Source organism: Apium graveolens, unplaced genomic scaffold (assembly GCF_009905375.1).
Source record: "Apium graveolens cultivar Ventura unplaced genomic scaffold, ASM990537v1 ctg8610, whole genome shotgun sequence".
NCBI classification, from domain to species: Eukaryota; Viridiplantae; Streptophyta; class Magnoliopsida; order Apiales; family Apiaceae; genus Apium; species Apium graveolens.
The window spans coordinates 158,832-184,923 of record NW_027421324.1 but is presented as its reverse complement, the minus strand read 5'-3'; the positions used below and the strand labels follow the sequence as shown (position 1 = coordinate 184,923).

The following is a 26,092-nucleotide window of genomic DNA, read 5'->3' as shown; positions in this document are numbered from 1 at the left end:
ACAAGAAGAGGACCTTAAGAATCTCTGCACTCCATGAAATGGTGAGCAGTGAGCCCAACAATTGCTTGCAGGAAACATAAAAACATTTTCAAACTTGAGTTGAAACTGTACGGGGACGGGGACGAGATTCGTGGAGCACTTTCTTCATTGTTTCTACAAGTAATTCAGAAATTCGAATAAAAATGAAGAATTAAACTAAAAAAAAAACATAAATTATACTCATAAAAGATTGTACAAGTGAATTGAGTCTTGAAATTGACACCTTATAATTAATAAAAAGGGGCGATTGAGAGATTGAATATGATGAGACAGCTTCGTGTAGAAAAAGAAATCAATCGGCTGCAACTCGATTTCACCTCCAAAACCATGATTACATGAAATTGATTACAATAAACGGGTGCTAATCCCTAACCCTAAGCCGTATTATATAGGCCGAGCAAGTGCCATTTCCTTATTTTTGAAGCAAAACATGGGCTTGGTAAATCAAGTGACCCAAGTCCACTGCCATCTCCTTCTTCATGGGCTCGGTAAATCAAGTGACCCACTCCGATTAAACGTGTTTAAAATTTAAAATTTAAAAATTAAATATTAATAAGATTAAAAATAAAAATATTACTTATTATTAAAATACATTACATAATTAAAAAATAAAATATTACAAGAACATGACAATTTAAAATATTACATCTGAAACAAATCTATCTATTATATATCTAATACAGCAACAAGGGTTCGCTGAGCAAATTTAATCATAAATACAATAATTAATGTTCATATAATATTTGTTTTAACCATTAATGTTCATTCATTATTTAATCATAGATACGGTAATTAATGAGCAAATTTAATCATGAATATAATAGTTAATATCCATACAATATTTATTTTAACCATTAATACTCATTCATTATTTAATCATAAATACATTAATTAATATCCAAACATTATTTGTTTTAATCATTAATACTCATTCATTATTATATAATTAATACAGATTCATTCATGTAATTTTTATTACCTCAATTAAAACATCATTAATATGTAAGTCATTAAAAATAATTTCTTCATAAAATTTACATACTCTATTAAAAATTAGTATAAAAATTTAAATGATAACCATTGCATAAGAATTCATATAATACATAAGTTATCACATCATTAACTTATTAATATCGATTAGTTGTTGCATACTTAATATATATATATATATATATTTATAACTAATTATTATAGAGATATATGCATGGATCATATAATACCTAAGTTATGACTTACTAATATAGATTAATAATTGCATACTTAATATATACATATTCATTTATAACTAATTATTATAGAAATACATGCACGCATGTATACATACATATGTACGTATGTATGTATATATGTATATATATAATAATTTAGTTAGAGATGTTATATTTTCAGAGCAGGTTCTTAATTATCAGAGCAAGACAATAAAAAATATTATATTACCCTCAGTTTATTTTTCTATTTGGCATGGCGTAGTATTGTCTTATCCTTTTTATTTGCTCCGAAAATTAAAAACCCTCATTTCAAATGAAATTTCCCTTAAATTTCCCTTTTAGTTAATGATTCAAATTTTTTTGTCTACAAAAATTGTCCTTATTTTTAACGTAAGTTAAATTCTAAAAACGAGAATACATACATTATTAATTATCAAATTAATAATATAAATAAGTGAATTTTAAATATAAAGTAAAATTAAATATTAATATTAATAGTAATAATTTTAAATTTCATTAAAAAGAAAAAATATTTCATTTTAATAGCAGGTTTATAAAACATATATATTAAAAATTCTAATAATAATAATAATTATTATTTATATTATATTAATAATAATTATAATAATAATAATAATAATAATAATAATAATAATAATATTATAACAAAATAAATAATATTAATACATGAGAAACTTGAGTACAAAATCATGTTATTTATAAAAAGTGGTAGTACATTTAAATTATAATAAATTTTATTTGTACAAAATATTATTGTTCGTCATTAATTTTAATGATATTATCACAGCCTACCAGTGACCTTTAATAACACAGTTGACTGACATATACCATATTTATCACATTAACACTAATATTTAGATCTATTATAAACATTTGCGAATTAAATATTACAAACAAATGAACTAGATAAACTTATATATTAAATATGATTATGTGGATCAGAACCATTGATACCTCTAACTGAATATATATTTATATCTAACCATGTCATACTTTAAGTATTATATTTTTGTATTTACACAAAAATAAATAAATTATGGGCTTTCATATATATATATATATATATATACATACATATATATATATAAATACACACACATATATATATATATGTATATATAATATATACACACACATATATATATGTATATGTATGTGTGAATTTATGTAAAAAAAACCTTTAACTTATGGTCTTCATAATTCATAAAATATATGATAATGTTGGTTTATATTGGTATTTTACTCCGTCATTATGGCATGAACGGATAATATTAACTAAAATAAATAATCTTGGTAAAGTTTACATATTAAAATACAACCCGAAAGCGCTTAGTATGGCGTGAGATGTGGATTTATTAATATTTTTTGAGAGAGGGGAAAGAGTTACTGAGGTCGGAAATTAAAATTGAAGAATACTAAAATTCAAATAACAATTATAAAATAAAATCTTATGTAAACAAACAACTATATTATGTAATATTACTAAAATTTCTAAAAAATTTCCATGGATCGTCCTTAACAGTAAAAAACAAGAAATGTCACTACAAGTCTCTACGTTAATTGTAGATAAACACTATTGCACCAATGTCATCAAAATAAAAATCTACTCATATACAAAAATAAATCCATCATCATTAGGAGGGGGGACAACATGAAATATTATCAACAAGAAAAACTAAAATAATATCGATTCGCCCAATATAGAGCATGTCCGTGCATTGCACGGGCTACAGAGCTAGTTAATCATTATTATGGAACATTGTGATATGCTCAACCAGATCGAATTGTAGTTGACGATGTTTCTGCCTGTTACAAAGTTGGATAGTCCTTCCGATATACATTTCATTAGAGGCTAAAGATTCTTCGCCTAAGTTTGGAGGCGGTAAGCCATATGTTGCATCATCGTAAGATGGTAAAGCGCCAAAGGGAGTGACGTATGTGTCTCTCTCATCCTCAACGATCATATTATGTAGTATAATACACGCTCTCATTATTTTAGCGAGATCTTCTTTATCCCAAAATTGTGTTGGATCATGTACAATTGCAAATTGAGATTGCAACACGCCAAATGTCATTTCTACGTTTTTTCGATGACCTTCTTGATATTTGGAGAACAATTTTCTCTTTTCACCCTATGGGCGTGGAATTGTTTCACGAACGTAGCCCATTCAGGATAGATTCCATCTGTTAGATAGTACCCCATGTTATAGTTGTTACCATTAATATTGTAATTTACCTCAGGAGCACGACCTTCATGTACATCATCAAATATCGGTTATCGGTCTAACACATTCATGTCGTTATTAGAACCAGCAACTCCGAAAAATGCATGTCATATCCATAGGTCCGATGAGGCAACAACATTAAGCAATATTGTTGGAACTCCTTTATGACCCCTCATGAACATCCCTTTCCATGCTTTAGGGCAATTTTTCCACTGCAAATGCATGTAGTCAATACTCCCCATCATTCCGGGAAAACCGCGAGCCTTTCCCATTTTTATGAGACGTTGTACATCATTTGAGTTTGGCTTTCGCAAATATTCACTCTCAAAAATTAAAATAATATTGGTAACAAATTTTTTCAAGCATTCAATTGCAGTGGACGTACCAATGCACACATAAACATCAACTGCATCCGTTCCAATTCCATATGCCAACATGCGTATGGCCGCCGTGAATTTTGTAAAGGTGATAGGCCCTTTCTTTCCAATGCATCAACCTTCTGCTGAAAATATGGATCAAAATTTGAAAGAGCATCCACAATTCGAAGGAACACGTGTCTTCCCATTCGAAACCGTCGTCGGAATGTATCTAGAGGGTATACTGGATTTTGAGCAAAATAATCTCTCTCCAATCGTTCATGACGCGCTTCGCGGTCTTTGCATATCACTCGTTTAGTCGTGGTTGACGAGCCTTCTTCAATAAATTCTTTAGACATATCAGAGTTCTCATCCGTAGTATATATTTTGATTGCACTGTGAATGAAAAAAATGAGTTGCAGACTATCACAAAGAACAGACATGTTTTATAGGAGATAAAAATAATAAAAGAAAACGGCTAGTTCGAACTAAAAATAAACAAGAACTAAATTACAACGGCTAGTTCCAAATAGAAACAAACAAAAACTAGCTTCCAAGAACTTATTCCAAACAGAATCAAACGAACAACTAGTTTCCAACAACTAATTCCAAATAAAAATAAACAAGCAACTAGATTCCAATGGCTAGTTCCACCTGCGTCTTGATTTGACTTCCTCAATAATTTTGGCATAAATCTCTCGTTGAGCCTCTTTCATTATACTAGTATCAAGCGTAAGAAGTTGCATATCTGATTCATTCTCTTTCCTAGCCTCCTCTTTTTCTTAAGTTCATTGAACTCTGCCATTAGATCTAATCTCCTGCATAAACTAGCTTTTATTTTTTCATAATCTTTTTTTTAAGATCATTAAACTCTGCCTTTTTTTCCCGTCCCTCTTAGCTGCTTTTGTACCTTTAGGACGAACCGGTGATTCAACAACATTCTCATCTGTTGGTGTTTCATTCATCAATGATGAGTAGTTCCCAAAATCACTAAATTTAGTTCTCTTTGCACTTCCATTATTTTAAGATAGAATAATTAAGCCGAAACAAATAAACATTACTATCTAAGTTTAAAAAAAAAACTTTACAATCTATAATGTTAACTGACGAAATAATCTTTAGGTCAATCTCTAAGAATTCTAGCCGAATTAGAATCTGATGACTGCTTCAGAATAACGCATCAACCATATTCACGTCATCATCAATATTTACATCTTTAACTATATTTCCTTCCATTGCACTTCTAAGCTTTTCATGACGACGTTGAAGCATTCCCCACGAAAATTAGTGCTTGTACCACTCTGTAGTTAAAAGGAAAAAATTATTATAATCAAAGCACATGCTATAATCAGATGTGTATACATGATCCAATACTTCATCAAATGAATTTTTACTTTATCTTCCCAGATGATGTTTGAAGCGGCCGTACAACTACAACTAATTTGACGATACAAGTAATACTATACACATAGCGAAAGAAAAGATGGAAAATGACCTTGCACCCTTTTATTACGTTCAATATACTTCTGTTCATTTCATATGCATATACATAGGCAACTTCAGCAACATATCTCATGGATAATCACTTTTTTCATTAAGACAGACCATGGGGCCCTTAAGTTTTTGGCCGAGCAGAAAGTGAATTGGATTCCTGTTTTAAAGAAGATCCCAAGGGCATGATAGTTTTGAAGGAGGGGTTAAGGACAAAAAAGCTAAAGTATAGCAAGGGTGTTGTAATCTTTTACTTGAAGTAGAGGTTTAGTATAAACAGACCATCAATATTTTAATTACGTTCATGTTTGAACTATTATTCAGAAAATAGAAGTTATTATTCCACCAACGTCTCTCTCTATAACTGAATCCTATCTGATTCTCTTGCATTTCTAGCCTAAACTTTCTATTCCTTAACTTGTATACTATTCTAAGAAATCAAACACAAACAAAAACATCAGAAAAACAGAAAACTACATGTCAAGGCATGACACTGAAGTTAATAGTGTTGTCATAGATTTAGTATTTCTATAGCATTTAAAAAAGAGCTCGCACAAATATTTAGCCAGAGGAATATTTGGTTGGTATATAATAGAATTACTTCATCCGAGATGCAACTCGAGAAGTTTTGGTTGGAAAAGTTTCCTCAATGCACATCAATATCAGCATACAAATTCTTCGGTTTAGTATCTCTAGTAAGCTTAAGACCTGAATAATAGACATCGACTCCAAATTACAATTAAGCTGAAATTAATAGAAGCACTTTATGGACTCAAATCATCATTTTAACAAATCACACCATGGAAAACTTTTGTCTGCTGTAAATTTATACGTTTTACATCTACGTTTTACAAATTCAAATTCCAACATTGTCAATTACTCTATGAATTAAAAGGTGTTTATTCAAATACCAAGTATAACAAGAAGAAGGAAATTCCTATTTAAATTATGGCGCTGTTAGTTTATTTTTACATTAAACAAATACTATCAATCCATATTCGACAAGAAAGTTTATTCTAAAAATACTGTACGGCCATCATCAGGGAATAGAGTAGCGTCTAGATCTGGTACAGGAAGTTACGAAAAAGGTACACAAACCAATCAGAGAAGCACATTAATTTAGTGAACATTGTTAAAAAGAGCCTGTACACATTTAATATTTCGTTGTTGTCTACAACAGAAGACTGGATGGTTAAAATTAAGACCCTGATTACAAGCTAGCAAGGCATTATATTTGTGACCTCATTTATTCACTAAAGTTAATTCCTTCAACAGTTGTGAAAAGGTAAGACTATATATCTAAAGATCATATGCCAATCAGGAATCTGAACAATCGCCTAAGAAGTATTCAATTGGGAATATGAACAATTACCGCAGAGGAACGGAAGTATATATGCAAAAAGATAATAAATAGGGTCTTTGAAAAAGATGAAGAGACTAAAGTAATTATCTGCACCTTTTGCTTTCTGCACCCATGTACTATTCTGGGCATTACCGCATCTAGTAGGTTGCAGCTGCTCTAAAATAATTGGATGGACATTAAAGAAGAATCCACAGTAATAATATTTTGAGGCTTCATCTGAGCCAATCACGGTCAGATGCTATGGATTTAGATGGCCTACAACAGCTTCCTCAAGCAATTGCAGAAAACCAGGGCAATATGGTTGCACTGATGACATCAGTAATATGTTGGGTAGTATTTCAATTCTGGTGGATTATATTTGTTGCTGTATATATTTTGTTGAGATTGTTTGACGAATTGATTAAAAGAAAGGTCGGAAAATGCTACAAATGCGGACTGAGTTGGCTCATGATCAGGGAGAACCATATTCAAAACTCAATTTTTTTGAGAAGCATCTACAAGAGAGGCGGTGTTACTTATACCAATTTACAGCAACCTGAGCAGCATGTCTTAAGGGATGAAAAGAGTTCACAGCATTCAAGTGATGGAGAGCGCCTTATACAGGAGGCAGAACTCGAACAATTAGAGAGTGATACCGACAGGTTGAGGACTGAAATTATGAATATCCAAAAGGAACAGAAGAATGCAGATAATTATCTGTTATCTGTTAAAGAGAGGCTGAGAAGGACTGAACAGAAGCAACAGCAGATGTTCATTAGCATGGCCAAAGCATTTCAGAACCCCTTATTTAGCGAGATTCTTATGCAGCAGCTCAGGCCGAAAGAAGCACTGGAGACTGCTGGAACTTCAAAGAAACAAAAGCTGATTGCTCCACAGTGCAACAAAGGTCCAGCGGAGGCATCCTATTATCCTATATATGCAAAAAGATATAAATAGGGTCTTTGAAAAAGATGAAGAGACTAAAGTAATTATCTGCACCTTTTGCTTTCTGCACCCATGTACTATTCTGGGCATTACCGCATCTAGTAGGTTGCAGGTGCAGCTGCTCTAAATAATTGGATGGACATTAAAGAAGAATCCACAGTAATAATATTTTGAGGCTTCATCTGAGCAAATCACGGTCAGATGCTATGGATTTAGATGGCCTGCAACAGCTTCCTCAAACAATTGCTGAAAACCAGGGCACTTGTTAAGAAAATTATAAGAATAAGTTTATAACAAGATCAATAATATTAATCTAAAGGAACTTATTACTAGACCTTCTCATGTAAAAGTAATGCACATGAATGATTACTGAACATGAAAATATGCAAGATATAAAATGATGGTCAACATGTCTGCTGCTTAATCCTCTTTGTTGCTTCTAGTTTATGTTTGCACTAGCCAAAAAGATAACTAATAATAAACATGCAGATTTGTTTTAAAGAAACAAAGTCGTAGCCAGTGTCTTACTTACCGAAGCATGTTGCAGACGTGCATTCTCTTCTTTTATCACGTGCAGTTCCGCTTCCAGATCACGAGTATAAGGCTAGCCAATTAGAATACATGAAAACAAACTTTAGAAACAGACTTGGTGAGGCCCTCTCAAAGACCACGGTTTTAATCTACCGTATTTACATAGTCATGCCTATTTTTTGTGAATATTTCTTCATAAATAGAAATTAAAACAAATTTATTTATTCTGCAACCACTTAACAATGCATCTTCCATATTAATCCTTTACGATATAATCATTTCACTGTAAATAAACCGTAAATGTTGCCCTAGGATAAAGTTAAGTATTAACAATAAATTTTCAAATTATATGGGTTTGAGGCTGGAAATTTCGATAGTTTTAATGGATCGGGATCCATTTAAATAGAAAAAACAACCAAAAATGAACGTGTAACGTATCCATTCTAGATTTCTTCTTCATAAACTTTACACACACACACAATTACACAAATCTAGATCAACTTGTTGTATTTAACAAAAATAAAAATATAATAGAATTACCTGGAAACTACACGTGAACAGGAACGAAAATCATAGAGCACTTTCTTCATTGTTTCTGCAAGTAATTCAGAAAATCAAATAAAAATGAAGAATTAAATATAAAAAAAAAAATTATACTCATAAAAGATTGTACAAGAAGAGGACCTTAAGAATCTCTGCACTCCATGAAATGGTGAGCAGTGAGCCCAACAATTGCTTGCAGGAAACATAAAAACATTTTCAAACTTGAGTTGAAACTGTACGGGGACGGTGACGAGATTCGTGGAGCACTTTCTTCATTGTTTCTACAAGTAATTCAGGAAATTCGAATAAAAATGAAGAATTAAACTAAAAAAAAACATAAATTATACTCATAAAAGATTGTACAAGTGAATTGAGTCTTGAAATTGACACCTTATAATTAATAAAAAGGGGCGATTGAGAGATTGAATATGATGAGACAGCTTCGTGTACTAATCAATCGGCTGCAACTCGATTTCACCTCCAAAACCATGATTACATGAAATTGATTATAATAAACGGGTGCTAATCCCTAACCCTAAGCCGTATTATATAGGCCGAGCAAGTGCCATTTCCTTACTTTTGAAGCCCAGTAAGCAAAACATGGGCTTGGTAAATTAGGGGGTCAACTTAGGGGGTCAACTAGCTCCTATTCAAAGCCCAAGTCCAACTTTAAAAAATAATTTTTAATATGTAAGTCATTAAAAATAATTTCTTCATAAAATTTACATACTCTATTAAAAAATTAGTATAAAAAATTTAAATGATAACCATTGCATAAGAATTCATATAATACATAAGTTATCACATCATTAACTTATTAATATCGATTAGTTGTTGCATACTTAATATATATATATATATATATATATATATTTATAACTAATTATTATAGAGATATATGCATGGATCATATAATACCTAAGTTATGACTTACTAATATAGATTAATAATTGCATACTTAATATATACATATTCATTTATAACTAATTATTATAGAAATACATGCACGCATGTATACATACATACATCCAAACATATGTACGTATGTACGTATATATGTATATATATAATAATTTAGTTAGAGATGTTATATTTTCAGAGCAGGTTCTTAATTATCAGAGCAAGACAATAAAAAATATTATATTACCCTCAATTTATTTTTCTATTTGGCATGACGTAGTATTGTCTTATCCTTTTTATTTGCTCCGAAAATTAAAAACCCTCATCTTCAAATGAAATTTCCCTTAAATTTCCCTTTTAGTTAATGATTCAAATTTTTTTGTCTACAAAAATTGTCCTTATTTTTAACGTAAGTTAAATTCTAAAAACGAGAATACATACATTATTAATTATCAAATTAATAATATAAATAAGTGAATTTTAAATATAAAGTAAAATTAAATATTAATATTAATAGTAATAATTTTAAATTTCATTAAAAAGAAAAAATATTTCATTTTAATAGCAGGTTTATAAAACATATATATTAAAAATTCTAATAATAATAATTATTATTATTTATATTATATTAATAATAATTATAATAATAATAATAATAATAATAATAATATTATAACAAAATAAATAATATTAATACATGAGAAACTTGAGTACAAAATCATGTTATTTATAAAAAGTGGTAGTACATTTAAATTATAATAAATTTTATTTGTACCAAATATTATTGTTCGTCATTAATTTTAATGATATTATCACAACCTACCAGTGACCTTTAATAACACAGTTGACTGACATATACCATATTTATCACATTAACACTAATATTTAGATCTATTATAAACATTTGCGAATTAAATATTACAAACAAATGAACTAGATAAACTTATATATTAAATATGATTATGTGGATCAGAACCATTGATACCTCTAACTGAATATATATTTATATCTAACCATGTCATACTTTAAGTATTATATTTTTGTATTTACACAAAAATAAATAAATTATGGGCTTTCATATATATATATATATATATATATATATACATACATATATATATATATATAAATACACACACATATATATATATGTATATATAATATATACACACACATATATATATGTATATGTATGTGTGAATTTATGTAAAAAAAAACTTTAACTTATGGTCTTCATAATTCATAAAATATATGATAATGTTGGTTTATATTGGTATTTTACTCCGTCATTATGGCATGAACATATAATATTAACTAAAATAAATAATCTTGGTAAAGTTTACATATTAAAATACAACCCGAAAGCGCCTAGTATGCCGTGAGATGTGGATTTATTAATATTTTTTGAGAGAGGGGAAAGAGTTACTGAGGTCGGAAATTAAAATTGAAGAATACTAAAATTCAAATAACAATTATAAAATAAAATATTATGTAAACAAACAACTATATTATGTAAAATTACTAAAATTTCTAAAAAATTTCCATGGATCGTCCTTAACAGTAAAAAACAAGAAATGTCACTACAAGTCTCTACGTTAATTGTAGATAAACACTATTGCACCAATGTCATTAAAATAAAAATCTACTCATATACAAAAATAAATCCATCATCATTAGGAGGGGGGACAACATGAAATATTATCAACAAGAAAAACTAAAATAATATCGATTCGCCCAATATAGAGCATGTCCGTGCATTGCACGGGCTACAGAGCTAGTTAATCATTATTATGGAACATTGTGATATGCTCAACCAGATCGAATTGTAGTTGACGGTGTTTCTGCCTGTTACAAAGTTGGATAGTCCTTCCGATATACATTTCATTAGAGGCTAAAGATTCTTCGCCTAAGTTTGGAGGCGTTAAGTCATATGTTGCATCATCGTAAGATGGTAAAGCGCCAAAGGGAGTGGCGTATGTGTCTCTCTCATCCTCAACGATCATATTATGTAGTATAATACACGCTCTCATTATTTTAGCGAGATCTTCTTTATCCCAAAATTGTGTTGGATCATGTACAATTGCAAATTGAGATTGCAACACGCCAAATGTCATTTCTACGTTTTTTCGATGACCTTCTTGATATTTGGAGAACAATTTTCTCTTTTCACCCTGTGGGCGTGGAATTGTTTCACGAACGTAGCCCATTCAGGATAGATTCCATCTGTTAGATAGTACCCCATGTTATAGTTGTTACCATTAATATTGTAATTTACCTCAGGAGCACGACCTTCTAGTACATCATCAAATATCGGTTATCGGTCTAACACATTCATGTCGTTATTAGAACCAGCAACTCCGAAAAATGCATGTCATATCCATAGGTCCGATGAGGTAACAACATTAAGCAATATTGTTGGAACTCCTTTATGACCCCTCATGAACATCCCTTTCCATGCTTTAGGGCAATTTTTCCACTGCAAATGCATGTAGTCAATACTCCCCATCATTCCGGGAAAACCGCGAGCCTTTCCCATTTTTATGAGACGTTGTACATCATTTGAGTTTGGCTTTCGCAAATATTCACTCTCAAAAATTAAAATAATATTGGTAACAAATTTTTTCAAGCATTCAATTGCAGTGGACGTACCAATGCACACATAATCATCAACTGCATCCGTTCCAATTCCATATGCCAACATGCGTATGGCCGCGGTGAATTTTGTAAAGGTGATAGGCCCTTTCTTTCCAATGCATCAACCTTCTGCTGAAAATATGGATCAAAATTTGAAAGAGCATCCACAATTCGAAGGAACACGTGTCTTCCCATTCGAAACCGTCGTCGGAATGTATCTAGAGGGTATACTGGATTTTGAGCAAAATAATCTCTCTCCAATCGTTCATGACCCGCTTCACGGTCTTTGCATATCACTCGTTTAGTCGTGGTTGACGAGCCTTCTTCAATAAATTCTTTAGACATATCAGAGTTCTCATCCGTAGTATATATTTTGATTGCACTGTGAATGAAAAAAATGAGTTGCAGACTATCACAAAGAACAGACATGTTTTATAGGAGATAAAAATAATAAAAGAAAACGGCTAGTTCGAACTAAAAATAAACAAGAACTAAATTACAACGGCTAGTTCCAAATAGAAACAAACAAAAACTAGCTTCCAAGAACTTATTCCAAACAGAATCAAACGAACAACTAGTTTCCAACAACTAATTCCAAATAAAAATAAACAAGCAACTAGATTCCAATGGCTAGTTCCACCTGCGTCTTGATTTGACTTCCTCAATAATTTTGGCATAAATCTCTCGTTGAGCCTCATTCATTATACTATTATCAAGCGTAAGAATTTGCATATCTGATTCATTCTCTTTCCTAGCCTCCTCTTTTTCTTAAGTTCATTGAACTCTGCCATTAGATCTAATCTCCTGCATAAACTAGCTTTTATTTCTTCATAATCTTTTTTTTAAGATCATTAAACTCTGCCTTTTTTTCCCGTCCCTTTTAGCTGCTTTTGTACCTTTAGGACGAACCGGTGATTCAACAACATTCTCATCTGTTGGTGTTTCATTCATCAATGATGAGTAGTTCCCAAAATCACTAAATTTAGTTCTCTTTGCACTTCCATTATTTGTCTCTTTAGGCTGCCTCCATTTAGGATGTCTCTTTAGATCATTCCAATACTTGTCAAAATTAAACTTCTTATTGTATTTAGTTTTATGGAAACCATGAGCTGCCGCAATTATGTTGTCCAAATTTGTACCACTCCCCATTTTTGAGACAGCTTCCTCATAACATGTTCTATATTGCTAAGCCCCTTCATTTATTCGTTGCCACCTTTTTTTGATAGATATTACCCCTCTTTTGATAATATCGTGATTACTTTATTCACAATAGTTACAAATTTGATCCCAAAATTCACCTTTTTTATTCGCCCCGATCAAGGGATCAATCGACACATTCAACCATGCGCTAATTAAGAGTTTATCTTCAGGAGGTCATTTCACTTGTTAGGGGAATCACAAGGGTTTGGAAGGTGGTATTGGGTTAACGATATATGAAACTAATATCATATGACGTATGTTTAGTTGATTGCTATAATTGATATTGATAGTATATTAATATCATGTTTGGTTGATTGTTGCAATTTATATGAGTAATTTTAAATATTTTTAAGGTTATAATTTTAAATAATTTAAATAATAAAATATTTAATATTTTTTTTATATTTTTTAATTGCTAACTTAATTTTGTATTATAAAATTACACGTAGTATATAAATTATTATAATTATTATTTTAAATTTCTTATTGTGTGCTATTTTTCGGCTGTAAATATCATTTAATATTATTTTTTCAATAGTCATTTTTAAATTAATATTTATAAACTTAGGGGTGTATCCTTATTTAATAAATTTTTTGGGTTCAATAATTCACTTTGGATATTAGAAATATTTAAAAACTAGTTGCCCTCCTATCTCTCTCTTTCGCAAAATCTTAATTCTTATTTTTTCGATTGGTTAATGATAAACACTGTTTCGATAATTTTTCCTAATTTTTATTTACTTCAAATAAATCTATCTCTTCATTAAGAGTTTTAGTTCTATGTATAGGTTTTCTTAACTATATATTGTGTTTTGTTCTCTCTCATTGTGAGAGTTTAGTTTGTTTGTTTTGTTCTCTGGAATCGTACATCTACAAAATTTCGTATATTGGTTCATTGATAGGGGTCCTATCAGATTACGACTATTATTAATTGTTCGAATGCGTTTCGACACGTCAAATTTCTGTGTTCTCACAATTTCAACAGATTGTTGGATTGTCTTTATAAAATGATGTATATGTCAACTATGCGAGCGAGAAATATACAACAGTGAAAGATCCGATCAACGATCGTAGTTTTGTTCAAAAAGACTATGATTTGATTTATCTTGATACGTATTTATTCAGTTTTAATTATTATTATAATTTTTTTTTGGATTTTAATTAATAAACTAATTGAATATCCAATTTTTTTTAATAAATGACAGCTAATTTAACAATCTTGAACAATTTTTTTTTAACGTAGGTAACCGGCGGCCGCTAACCATCGGGTGCGCACTAGATAAACCTTACGGGCTCCTAAAGTTCAACAACTTCCATTTAGATTTTTGAAATATTAAAATAATAAATTAATAATTGGTACACTGATATAGAATTCAACCGGTCCCAAAAGTTCCCCGCCTAGCATGTCGACATCATCATCAATATTCACGTCTTCAACTACCTTTCCTTCGATTGCACTTCTAAGCTTTCCATGACAAGGTCGAAACATTCCCCACAAAAAATCATGCTTATACCACTCTGTAGTAAAAAAGAAAAGATCATTATAATCAAGCACATGCTATAATCAGGTGGTGTATATATGATCCAATACTTCATCAAATGAGTTTTCACTTTATCTTCCCTCATCACAGAGACCAACTAAAACTAATATGGCAATACAAGTAATACTATAACCAAGCGAAATGAAAGACGACCTTGCTCCCTTTTATTACGTTTAACATACTTGTGTTCATTTAATATGCATATACATATGCAGTTTGGACATATATCATGGATAAGCACTTTTTTCTTTAAGCCAGGCATTAATCCCTATTTAATTTATGGCGCTATTAGTTTAATTTCATATTAAACAAATACTCTCTAAGTCCATATTCGACAAGAAAGTTTACTCTGAAAATACTGTACGGCCATTATCAGGGGATAGAATAGCGTCTATATCTGCTATAAGAAGTTAAGAGAAAAAAGAAGTTAAGGCTTATGAGAATATGTGGTCACATGGAATAACATAAGTTTTGCTACAGAAACTTATGAGACCAGTTTTGTACCCAATGGGAACGTTAACCTTTTACAATGGAAGAAAGTGAGAACTAGGCCCAGTACACTGGAAAACTGCAATCTTACTATCTGTTGTTCAGATAAAATTAAATGAACTTTAGTCATGGTATCTGGACTAGGAAAATGAAGGAGTTGTAGAAGACCTCACATATCCAGTAAAGTAAATTCTTTCAACAGTTGTGAAAAAGTAAGACTTTATATATCTACAAATTCTATGCCAATTTGGAATCTGAACAATCTCCAAAGCGGTATTCAATTGGGAATACGAACAATTACCGCAGAGGAAAGGAAGGAATACCAAGTATTTATCAACTATATACGCAAAAAGATAATAAACGGGGACTTTGAAAAAAATGAAGAGACTAAAGTATTATCTGCACCTTTTACTTTCTGCACCCATGTTTCTGGGCATTACCGCATCTAGTAGGTTGCAGCTGCTCTAAATAATTGGATGGACATTGAAGAAGAATCCGCAGGAATAATATTTTGAGGCTTCATCTGAGCCAATCACGGTCAGATGCTATGGCTTTAGATGGCCTGCAACAGCTTCCTCAAGCAACAGCTGAAAACCAGGACACTGGTTCAGAAAATTATAAGAAACAAGTATATAACAAGATCAATAATATTAACCTTAAGGAACTTATTACTAGACCTTCTCATGTTACAGTCATGCACACCACTTCCATGAATAAGTAAAATATGTATGATTTAATATTGTCGGTAAAAGATCTAACAAACATTAACTATGTAAACCATTCAGGATGAGTTGTGACCGGTCTCCAATGGAGTAATTTTTGCGATCTTAAACAGTTGACAGATAACCCGAGACTCCCTCCAGTGCCCTCTAGTTCTCCCTCTGAAAACTAGGTCAAGCTTCTTGCAGTAACAAATTGCAGAAGATAAATAAGAATAGTTCAGGGACGTATGAATTTATTTTCCCTAAAATATATAAATAGCATTGTTAATCACGAATATGTAAATATTATGTGTTTAAAGTATTATTTAGATTAATAGTAAATGTAAATACATAAATATATAAAAAAATATATTAGAATAATCAAATTTTAATCGGATTTTTAATCGGGTCGAGCCGAGTATGTAAATATATATATAATTCTGAAATTATTATTTTATATATTAGTTGGACCCTTAATAATTTTCTAATTTTTTTATCTTACTTTTAACGATAGTCTTACTTTACGACCTTGCCCCAAGTTGAGACCAACGAAATTTATACTTAAGCGGGTTATTACTTACCGAATATTACTTAATCGAGATTTAACCGTCGATATAACATAAAGATTGCGGTTTACATGATCAGTGAAAGCTTTAAAATCAATTACGGAAATACCAATTCACATTTCAAAATCCACCAACTCAGCTCTCTCAGTGAAATGACAACATTTCTATCTTTTATGTTGTTTCAGCAAACACCAAATCAAATTTATTTTCTTCACCCAGATCTTTCTGAAATATTGCATGCAAATCCAAAAATGCAGTTGGTAATAATATCAATGACCATAGTAAATCCAATTCATTTACTAAAAGATATATGTTGGACAAAAGTTGTTTAAGTTCAATATTGATGCCTAAAGTTTAAGTTGCACTCAGTGCCCCACTTCCCCGACCCAAGCCTCCTCATTATCTATTTCAATATTTGTTCCATATGACTATTAGAGTATCTTCAACCCGTTAGGCAAAAAATCTGCGTGTGTCAGTCTATTATACATAATATGTGAAAAATGGTACACTCCAACGAGAAGACTGTTAGCTTTAATTTTAGACAACGAAATAGACGCACATTGTTGATTCTCCTGCATCATCTATAATACTCCATGTCACCTCCCGCCTAAAAATCTTCTAACTTTAACCCTAATTTAGGCCAAATCTTAATCAATTTTTTTTAATAACGTGGAACAAAATATCTGAAATCATTTTTTCAATATTTAATTTAAAATATTTAAGATATTTTTTAAATATATAATATTATAATATATAAATTATGTATATATCTTCATCATTAATATATATACATATAGATATATATATTTTTTTACCTATATTTTAATTATAAAAAAATAATTTTGTGTAATATTAAGTGTAAAAAAATTATTTTCTTGTTAACTAAATTTTAAAAAATGTAATATAATAAGATATATTTTAGTCATATATTTGTATTTTATATGTAAGTAATGGTCATAATAATTATTCATTTTTATTTTATAATGTTTACTTAAAAATATTGACATAAATATAAAACTATTATAATATTATAATTAAATATTTTTTATTGAATATCTTATTTTATTTTCAGTAATGTATAATAGAATAATTAAATTTATTTTAATTTTATATTTAAAATTAATAAAAATAATAATATTATAAATACAGCTATTGAGTATAGCAAATGTTACTGGAGTAAAAGTGCTTACATTGTTTTTGACAAAAATGTTTACGGGATTTTAAATTTGAGTAACAGTTCATGATTTAATAGTTCTGAGATTTTTTAAGTAATTTATATAGTTTTAATACAATGTTAATTTTGTGGAGTTTGAACTTCGGTGCCCGAAAATATGGGTTTATTTATAATAATCTTCTTAAATATCTAAATTAATTATATCAACTATAAAATATTACATACATGAGCACCCACCTATAATTTACATGTCATTTCTTATTATAATGGTAGTTAAATACTAACAGGACGGAACCAGAAATAAAATTTACGGGGGACCGACTAATATTTATAGGAACCAAACTATATTTTATATTTTTTTTTCAAAATTTTACACTAAAAGTTCCGCCTAGGTCTATCGTCTTGTACTAACAAATAGTAGAAGATAAAGATAAGAATATAAACTAGGTCATGATCAATGCAATGAGTGATGACATAAGAATATTTACTTTTTATCGATGTTGCATGTTAGTATATAGAAAAAAAATTCTGGTTAGTGCATATCTTCCAATCACACTTTAAAATTTTAGATAGACTCTTTCCATGGCGGCCCTCGAGCTTGTCCGAAACATGTTAAAAAATTATTTTAAGATAGAATAATTAAGCTAAAACAAATAAACATTACTATATGCCTGTTTGAAAAATCTTAAATAAGTAACTTATAACTTAAAATAAATATGTGACTTATAAGTGATAAGTAAATAAATACTTTTATGAAAGTGTTTGAATAATTTTATTTATAAGTTAGATTATTTTTTTTACTTAAATGAACTAAAATAAATAATTTTTAAATATAATTATCTTAAAATGTGAATTTTATATTAGATTAATATTTACAAATATATTTTTTAAAACTAAAATTAATAAAAAAACAAAAAAACATAATAAGCCGAGAAAAAGTACGTCGTTACTAACATTCAACTTATCAGATTTTAAGTTGTAAAGTCAACTTATACGTTGCTTCAAGTCAACTTATAAGTTGTTTCGACAAAAGTTGTCGATAAGCTGTTACGGACTTATAAGTCAACTTACGGGCTTATAAGTCAACTTTGTAGACAAACAGGTTTTATCTAAGTTCGAAAAAGGAAACATTACAATCTATAAAGTTAACTAGCGAAATAACCTTTAAATCAATCTCTAAGAATTCTAGCAGAATTATAATCTTATAATCTGATGACTGCTTATTCACGTTTCATCAATCTTCACGTCTTGAACTATATTTCCTTCCATTGCGACGTTGAAGCATTCCCCACAAAAAAACGTGCTTGTACTTGTACCACTCTGTAGTTAAAAAGAAAAAATCATTATAATCAAGCATATGCTATAATCAGGTGGTGTATACATGATCCAATACTTCATCAAATGAATTTTTACTTTATCTTCCCCTATGATGTTTGAAGCGGCCGGAAAACTAACACCAATATGACGATACAAGTAATACTATACACATAGCGAAATGAAAGATGAAAGATGACCTTGCACCCTTTTATTACGTTCAATATACTTCTGTTCATTTCATATGCATATACATAGGCAATTTGGACAGCATATCTCATGGATAATCACTTTTTTCATCAAGCCTGACAACTGGACCCTTAAGTTTTTGGCTGAGCAGAAAGTGAGCAATTGGTTGCAGTGTAATTGGATAAGAAATTGATGACGAGGTACAATTATACTAATCTTTACAGAAAAGTTCAAGAATAAACTGTTGCTGATGCGCAACAGGGACATGATAGTTTTGAAGGAGGGGTTAAGGACAGAAAATCTAGAGGAGAGGGACATGATATTTAATTCCAACACTGTCAATTACTTTATGAATTAAAAGGTGTTTATTCAAATACCAAGTATAACAAGATGGAAATTCCTGGGGATAGAGTAGCTTTTAGATCTGGTACAGGAAGTTAAGAAAAAGGTAGACAAACCAATCACAGAAGCACATTTATTTAGTGAACATTTTTAAAAAGGAGCCTGTACACATTTAATATTTCTTCGTTGTCTACAACAGAAGACTAGATGGTTAAAATTAAGACCCTAATTACAAGCATGCAAGGCATTATATCTGTGACCTCATTTATCCACTAAAGTTAATTCCTTCAACAGTTGTGAAAACTGAAAAGGTAAGACTATATATATAAAGATCATATGCCAATTAGGAATTTGAACAACCGCCAAAGCGGTATTCAATTGGGAATATGAACGATTACTGCAGAGGAAAGGAAGGAATACCAAGTATTTATGTACTATATTGCCGGTAAAATATATAGCAGACACTGACTATGTACACCATTCAGAATGAGCTGTGACCAATCTCCAGTGGAGTAATTTGGAATATGTAACCAAAAAAATTTGATAATATGTTATTCTGAGTCTTCATATGAGATTTATAACTCCAAATGTGAATACTTAAAAGTAAAAATTGACTACTTTTGCATTCACCAAATGACGTTTCATTGCGAAAATTCTATCGATTTTAGTAAAGCATGAATTTCTATAATAAATTTAAAATAATAGCAAAAAAATAAAATCTAAAAAATAACAACTGCAACAAATATTACAAATCTTGCATTAATTAGAAAAATGAAAAAATTACCTGGAAACTAGATGTCAACGACTCAACGGGGGAGGGGATTCACGGAGCATTTTCTTCATTGATTCTGCAAGTATTTCAGAAATTTATGAAGTAAAAGTAGAAGTATTAGTTCGATAATAAAACTAAAAAAAATCACAGATAAAGATAGTAAAATAATTTGGTCAAATTGTCTAACTGTGCCACAAGCCCACAATCATATGTATACACACACATGAATAATCAAGATTGTACAAGTGAATAGAGTCTGGAAATTGACACCTTCTAGATAACGAATTACAACTTCAAATCAAAATGAATTGTGGAAATCCTAGGCAATAGAGATACATTTATATTCAACTGTTGTAGGAAAGTCATGACTAATTAGGCTACTTATCTGACTAATCTTGTGCATCTGTTTTACGTTTAATATATATATATATATATAACATGCATTCTACTTGTATTGATTTAATAATATAGTTTATTATTTTCATTCCAACAAAATACGGCAAAATCTTACCAGCATATGGTAACCCTTTTTTTATCTCAAACTTCTTTCCATGATCGAGGACTGCAATAAAATCTTCTGTAGAAAGATAAGCCCCCTTTTTTTATCTCAAACTTCTTTCCATGATCGAGGACTGCAATACAATCTTCTGTAGAAAGATAAGCCCGATCCACCTGAAAAACAGGTAAGATGTCAAATTCTGAGGCAGAGCCTTCATCTACAAGGCAGTAGATTCAAGTTCTTAAAAAATTGACATGATATCATTCCACTTGAAGCTGCTCCATAAGCAATCTATTTTCAGAATTGTCACACAACCAATAGAACTCAAAGTAAAAAAGAAATGATAGTTAATGTGATTTTACGTCAGCCAAAACAAGTTTTTGCATATTTGGCACTTAAAAAAAAGATGTTTAGTTCGGGTTAAGAGACACTTGCATATATGTTATCTACCTTAAAGGTTTCTATATATCTAAAATTGTTATACGTTTTATAAGGAGATTTACTGCACATATTTTCCTCCACTTATCTTAGTTCATAATTAAGTTTTTACATCCCTTATTTCGAAGAAGAGTGTCAACAAACAGGAGATGATGACAGCTATGCTCATTTATTGTGCACTATTGAAGTACAAAACTAAGGGAACCCACACATAAGACTGTATACCTCAGATTCAAAAGTAATTGCATCTCCTTGTTCAGTGAAGCATTTTCGATCAGACAGGTTGACTAGATAATCCAATGTTTCCAAACCTTCTATCCTCACTTCACTGTAAACCACATGAATTTTGGTCAGTCCAGGTAGCAGAAACAAAAGAGGAAGAGCTAAATACTGTAAATTTCACTACGGAAAAGCTTTCATGGTATCAAGAAATCTAATTAACCAACAAGATCGCAAACTCTACATTCTTTCTCCTTTATAATTATGTGGCAAATGATCAAAATGACAGTGAAAAGGGGGAAGTGTCTAAATGGCACATCTGAAAAGGCTCCCAGCGTCACTTTCAACTATATAAAGCTATGTTAACAAATTCATATTATTATATGTGGATTGATAATAATCACTATCATTCATGTACCCAAGAAACTCTTAGCCTACAGTTTTTACTGTCCTGCCATTTCTCTACTTACAAATATGATCTTAGATGTGAAAACATATACACAGGTAAACTACAAAAAAAAGTAATACATCAACTTCACCAAGTACAAAATGTTTCTATAACTAAAGGTTTGTATCATCTCAAAGTTATCAAACATGTGGAAGCTTCCAGGGATCCAATCAGCATATAGCATATGGGAACTTGCAACATGATCACTATCTTCTGCGGTTATATAAAATTATTATTTTTTTTAAATACCGGTTAGGCCTAGTTTGTAAAGGAAAAAACAATATATCTGCATAGAAGTACTTTTAAAAAACCTGGCGTAACTAGAATATACTTGTCAAGTAAATTAGTAGGAAAATACATCAAAAGTCAACCTGTAGGGCCACTGCTTTAAATCTTCCTCTGAAGGACTGAGCAGCAAGTCAAATAAGTCTTTCCCGCTAAGCCTTCTGTTTTATGGGAGGAGGATCATTATCAATTCTCCATCCTTTGTTTCTTGCATGACCTTTTTCTTAAAATGAAGCGGAGGAGCGAAACTACAGAATATTTTAAAACATGCATCAAGTTATCGGTACAATGATTTCAAATAACAAGACTGCAACGTGCATATAACGATAATTGGTATATACCTTGGGAAAACAAACAGAGATTCCTCCTCGCTTGCATTATAAGGCCTGGGAATCTACAGAAAACATTTAGGAATATATTTAAAATTACGCCCGGTATTGTATATTAAGCAGCATAACTTGATTACTCATCACTCGCTCAACAAATACATAACGCACATTTTAAACTTACAACTATTCTCCTCCCTTTTTTCTAGTTTCTAAAGTACAAATTTGGTCATTCTGTAATGCGCCACAACCCAGAATTTATTTTCTTAAGGAAATTCCATCATGGATCACTTACAGAGAGATAATTCAAACAACAAGTTGTCGCTAGAAGCACTTAAATAGCAAGCCAAAAGAACAACTTAAGATTACAACCTAAATAACAACATAGATTGCAATTACCATCAAGAAAGCCTGCACATAATCATTATACACTTCAATGCCAGGGGGCACAAGAGGCAGTAGTAGTGCAAGAAAGTCTGCTCATTATACACTTTAATTGTAGTACCACACAACAGGGAGAAGTGGTGTTTTTTTAGAAACATTATTATGGAAAATTTCAATATAATTTGTCATCCAAAGTTAGATGGGTCAAATTAGTTTGCCTAAGCTCTTGAACGGAACATCGAATATTGGGTATTATTCTCTTAAAAGATTTTGTGTGTTCTGCGTTTTACCGAAAGGAAATGGTGATACATGTATTTGTGTAATGAGAAATATAAATCTTTTGCGATGTTGGTGTAGTGCGTCAGAAATCGGATTACAGCTTTTGAGTCGAATCCGAAACATCACAAAAAGTGGAGCTCTGAGGTTGGTAAGAATAAGATACTAAGATTCATAGACGGAGAAGAAATAAAGGAGCCTGTACACATCTAACTATCCTTTGTTGTCTACAACAGAAGACTAGAAGGTTAAATGAAGACCCTGATTAAAAGTTAGCAAGAAATTATATTTGAGACCTCATACATCCGCTAAGGTAAATTTCATCAACAGTCGTTGACAAATAACTAAATAAGACTATATATCTACAAATCATATGGGCCAATTAGGAATCTGAACAATTACTAAAGCGGAAAGTATTCAATTGGGAATATGAACAATTGTCGAAAAGGAAAGAAAGGTATACTTAGTTCTCTAATATATTCGCGAAAAGGTAATAAATAGGGGCTTTAGACAGAAATTAAAGGGACTAGGGTAATAATCTTTATCTTTTGCTTTCTACAACCATGTATTATTCTGGGAATTACCAGATCCAGTAGGTGCAGCTGCTCTATAATATTTGGACTCGGGTACACAGAGTCATACATATCCAAGTATCCATCATTTACCCACATCTGCAAACATATACAAAGTCACCTTCAAAGCACCGGTAGATCTGCGATTATTACCGGAGGGATGATTTTTACGGCAAACTTTGAATATTTTTTGGTGAGGTACAATTATTTTCCAGTAATGACAAAGAAAGAAGGATTCGGTTTCAAGACCATGAATCTGGCACGGATTCCGCGCCGACACAGGTACCGCCTATTGAATAGCCGAGTCGGAGCAACACAGCCAGCAATGGGTATGAACCCTTATCAAAGGATTAGAAGAGGCTCAATCTATCATTAATCCTCATCCCAAATAATGGAGTACAAACACTATACTCGCTCTCAACAAAATGTTTTGATTTTACAGGTGATTAGATTTAGGTTTCCATTTTAGGGCTTTCATTTTAGGACTTTCAGTTAGGTATACATCACTAACTGATCTAACTGATTACGGCTTCAATTTAACTTTCTTCCATTTAGTCATAGGTTTTGCATTAAAGGGCGAGTGTATCCTGTGATTCTACCTGTTGAAGATAAAAAAGTTACCGGAAAGGTTTGTTTAATAATCCATCTTGACTTTCAGCCTGAATAGCATTAATGATATATAGCCCGCTATAGTATTAATAATTTCCATTCTTTATCTAGTCATGAACTTTTAGATATAATCTTCAAATTACTTACTTCCATGTGATGATTCTCTTACTATTATCATCATAGAACTTTTGAGCAATTTGCATGTGTGCTTTGTGACATCGGGTAACATAGGTTTCTATAGCTTATCCAATGTAAAAAATCACATACCCGTTGTTTTAATAACTGAATCATCAAAAGCAATAATGCTTTTCATATGCATAGCATCACTATATACTAATCTGTAAGTTGTAATTATATTTAGGAATTTCAAGTTGCCTCACTTTCTGATGCGGATTAAAAGAAAAGAAAATGAAAGAAATCATTTATGAACTTGATTCGTGAAAATTCCATTATCTGCAAATTTACAGTGAATGTGTGCATTGCAATTTGTTATATGAAGTGATTAGTACATGGTCAACATGTCTGCTTCTTTATTCTCTTTGTTGCTTCTAGTTAATGTATGCACTAGCCAAAAAGAAGTAACTAATAATAAACATGCAGATTCATTTTAAACAAACAAAGTTGTAGCCAATGTCCTACTTACCAAAGCATGTTGCAGACGGGCATTCTCTTCTTGCAACACGTGCAGTTCCGCTTCCAGATCACGACTATAAGCCTAGCCAATCAGAATACATAAAAACAAACTTTAGAAACAGACTTGGTGCGGCCCTCTCAAAGACCACGGTTTTAATCCAACATATTTACATAGTCATACTTATTTTTTGTGATTATTTCTTCGTAAATAGAAATTATTAACAAAATTATTTTTCTGCAACCACTTAACAAAGCACTAGGTATCACTTTGCACCTATCATATTAATCCTTCACGATATAATCATTTCACTGTAAATATACCGTAAATGCCTCATTGCCCTCCGATAAAGTTAAGTATTAACATTAATTTTTCAAATTATACGGGTTTACGCCTGGAAATTTCGACATTTCAACGTGATCCGTTTAAATAGAAAGAACAACCAAAAATGAATGTGGCCGGATCCATTCTAGATTTCTTCTTCATACACTTTACACACACACACAATTACACAAATCTAGATCAACTTGTTGTATGTAACAAAAATAAATACTATTATATATCTCGCATTAATTTCGAAAAATACGAAGAATTACCTGGAAACTACACGTGAACAGGAGCGGAATTCGTGGAGCACTTTCTTCATTGTTTCTGCAAGTAATTCAGAAATTCAAACAAGAATGAAGAATTAAATAATAATAATAAAAAATTATCCTCATAAAAGATTGTATAAGTGAATAGAGTCTCGAAATTGACACCTTATAAATAATAAAAAGGGGCGATTGAGAGATTGAATATGTTGAGACAGCTTCGTGTACAAAGAGAGATCGATCGGATGCAACTCGATTTCACCTCTGAAACCATGCTTCTATGAAATTGATT

General features: G+C 30.9%; 4 protein-coding genes and 1 long non-coding RNA gene across 5 annotated transcripts; all 5 read right to left on the bottom strand.

The window, feature by feature from the left end:
- Nucleotides 1-3,007: 3,007 nt before the first annotated feature.
- Nucleotides 3,008-3,343, bottom strand: LOC141705175 (uncharacterized). Its single transcript, XM_074508241.1, has one exon. It carries the CDS (start codon nucleotides 3,341-3,343, stop codon nucleotides 3,008-3,010), a length of 336 nt encoding a protein of 111 aa, XP_074364342.1.
- Nucleotides 3,344-3,600: 257 nt separating this feature from the next.
- On the bottom strand, nucleotides 3,601-3,930 carry LOC141705174 (uncharacterized). Its single transcript, XM_074508240.1, has one exon. The coding sequence runs from the start codon at nucleotides 3,928-3,930 to the stop codon at nucleotides 3,601-3,603; it is 330 nt and encodes a 109-aa protein (XP_074364341.1).
- A 3,901-nt stretch (nucleotides 3,931-7,831) lies between these two features.
- Nucleotides 7,832-11,808, bottom strand: LOC141705173 (uncharacterized). The gene is made up of 3 exons (XM_074508239.1): nucleotides 11,416-11,808; nucleotides 8,160-8,231; nucleotides 7,832-7,873 (listed from the first exon to the last, which is right to left on the bottom strand). The coding sequence occupies exons 1-3, from the start codon at nucleotides 11,806-11,808 to the stop codon at nucleotides 7,832-7,834; spliced, it is 507 nt and encodes a 168-aa protein (XP_074364340.1).
- Nucleotides 11,809-11,972: 164 nt separating this feature from the next.
- On the bottom strand, nucleotides 11,973-13,384 carry LOC141705172 (uncharacterized). Its single transcript, XM_074508237.1, has 3 exons — nucleotides 13,098-13,384; nucleotides 12,251-12,617; nucleotides 11,973-12,170 (listed from the first exon to the last, which is right to left on the bottom strand). The coding sequence occupies exons 1-3, from the start codon at nucleotides 13,382-13,384 to the stop codon at nucleotides 11,973-11,975; spliced, it is 852 nt and encodes a 283-aa protein (XP_074364338.1).
- Nucleotides 13,385-18,844: 5,460 nt separating this feature from the next.
- Nucleotides 18,845-26,092, bottom strand: LOC141705182 (uncharacterized). The gene is made up of 9 exons (XR_012568236.1): nucleotides 25,969-26,092; nucleotides 25,807-25,861; nucleotides 25,223-25,294; nucleotides 22,754-22,806; nucleotides 22,499-22,660; nucleotides 21,686-21,788; nucleotides 21,035-21,195; nucleotides 20,536-20,599; nucleotides 18,845-19,226 (listed from the first exon to the last, which is right to left on the bottom strand). It is a non-coding gene; the product is annotated as an uncharacterized LOC141705182 (long non-coding RNA).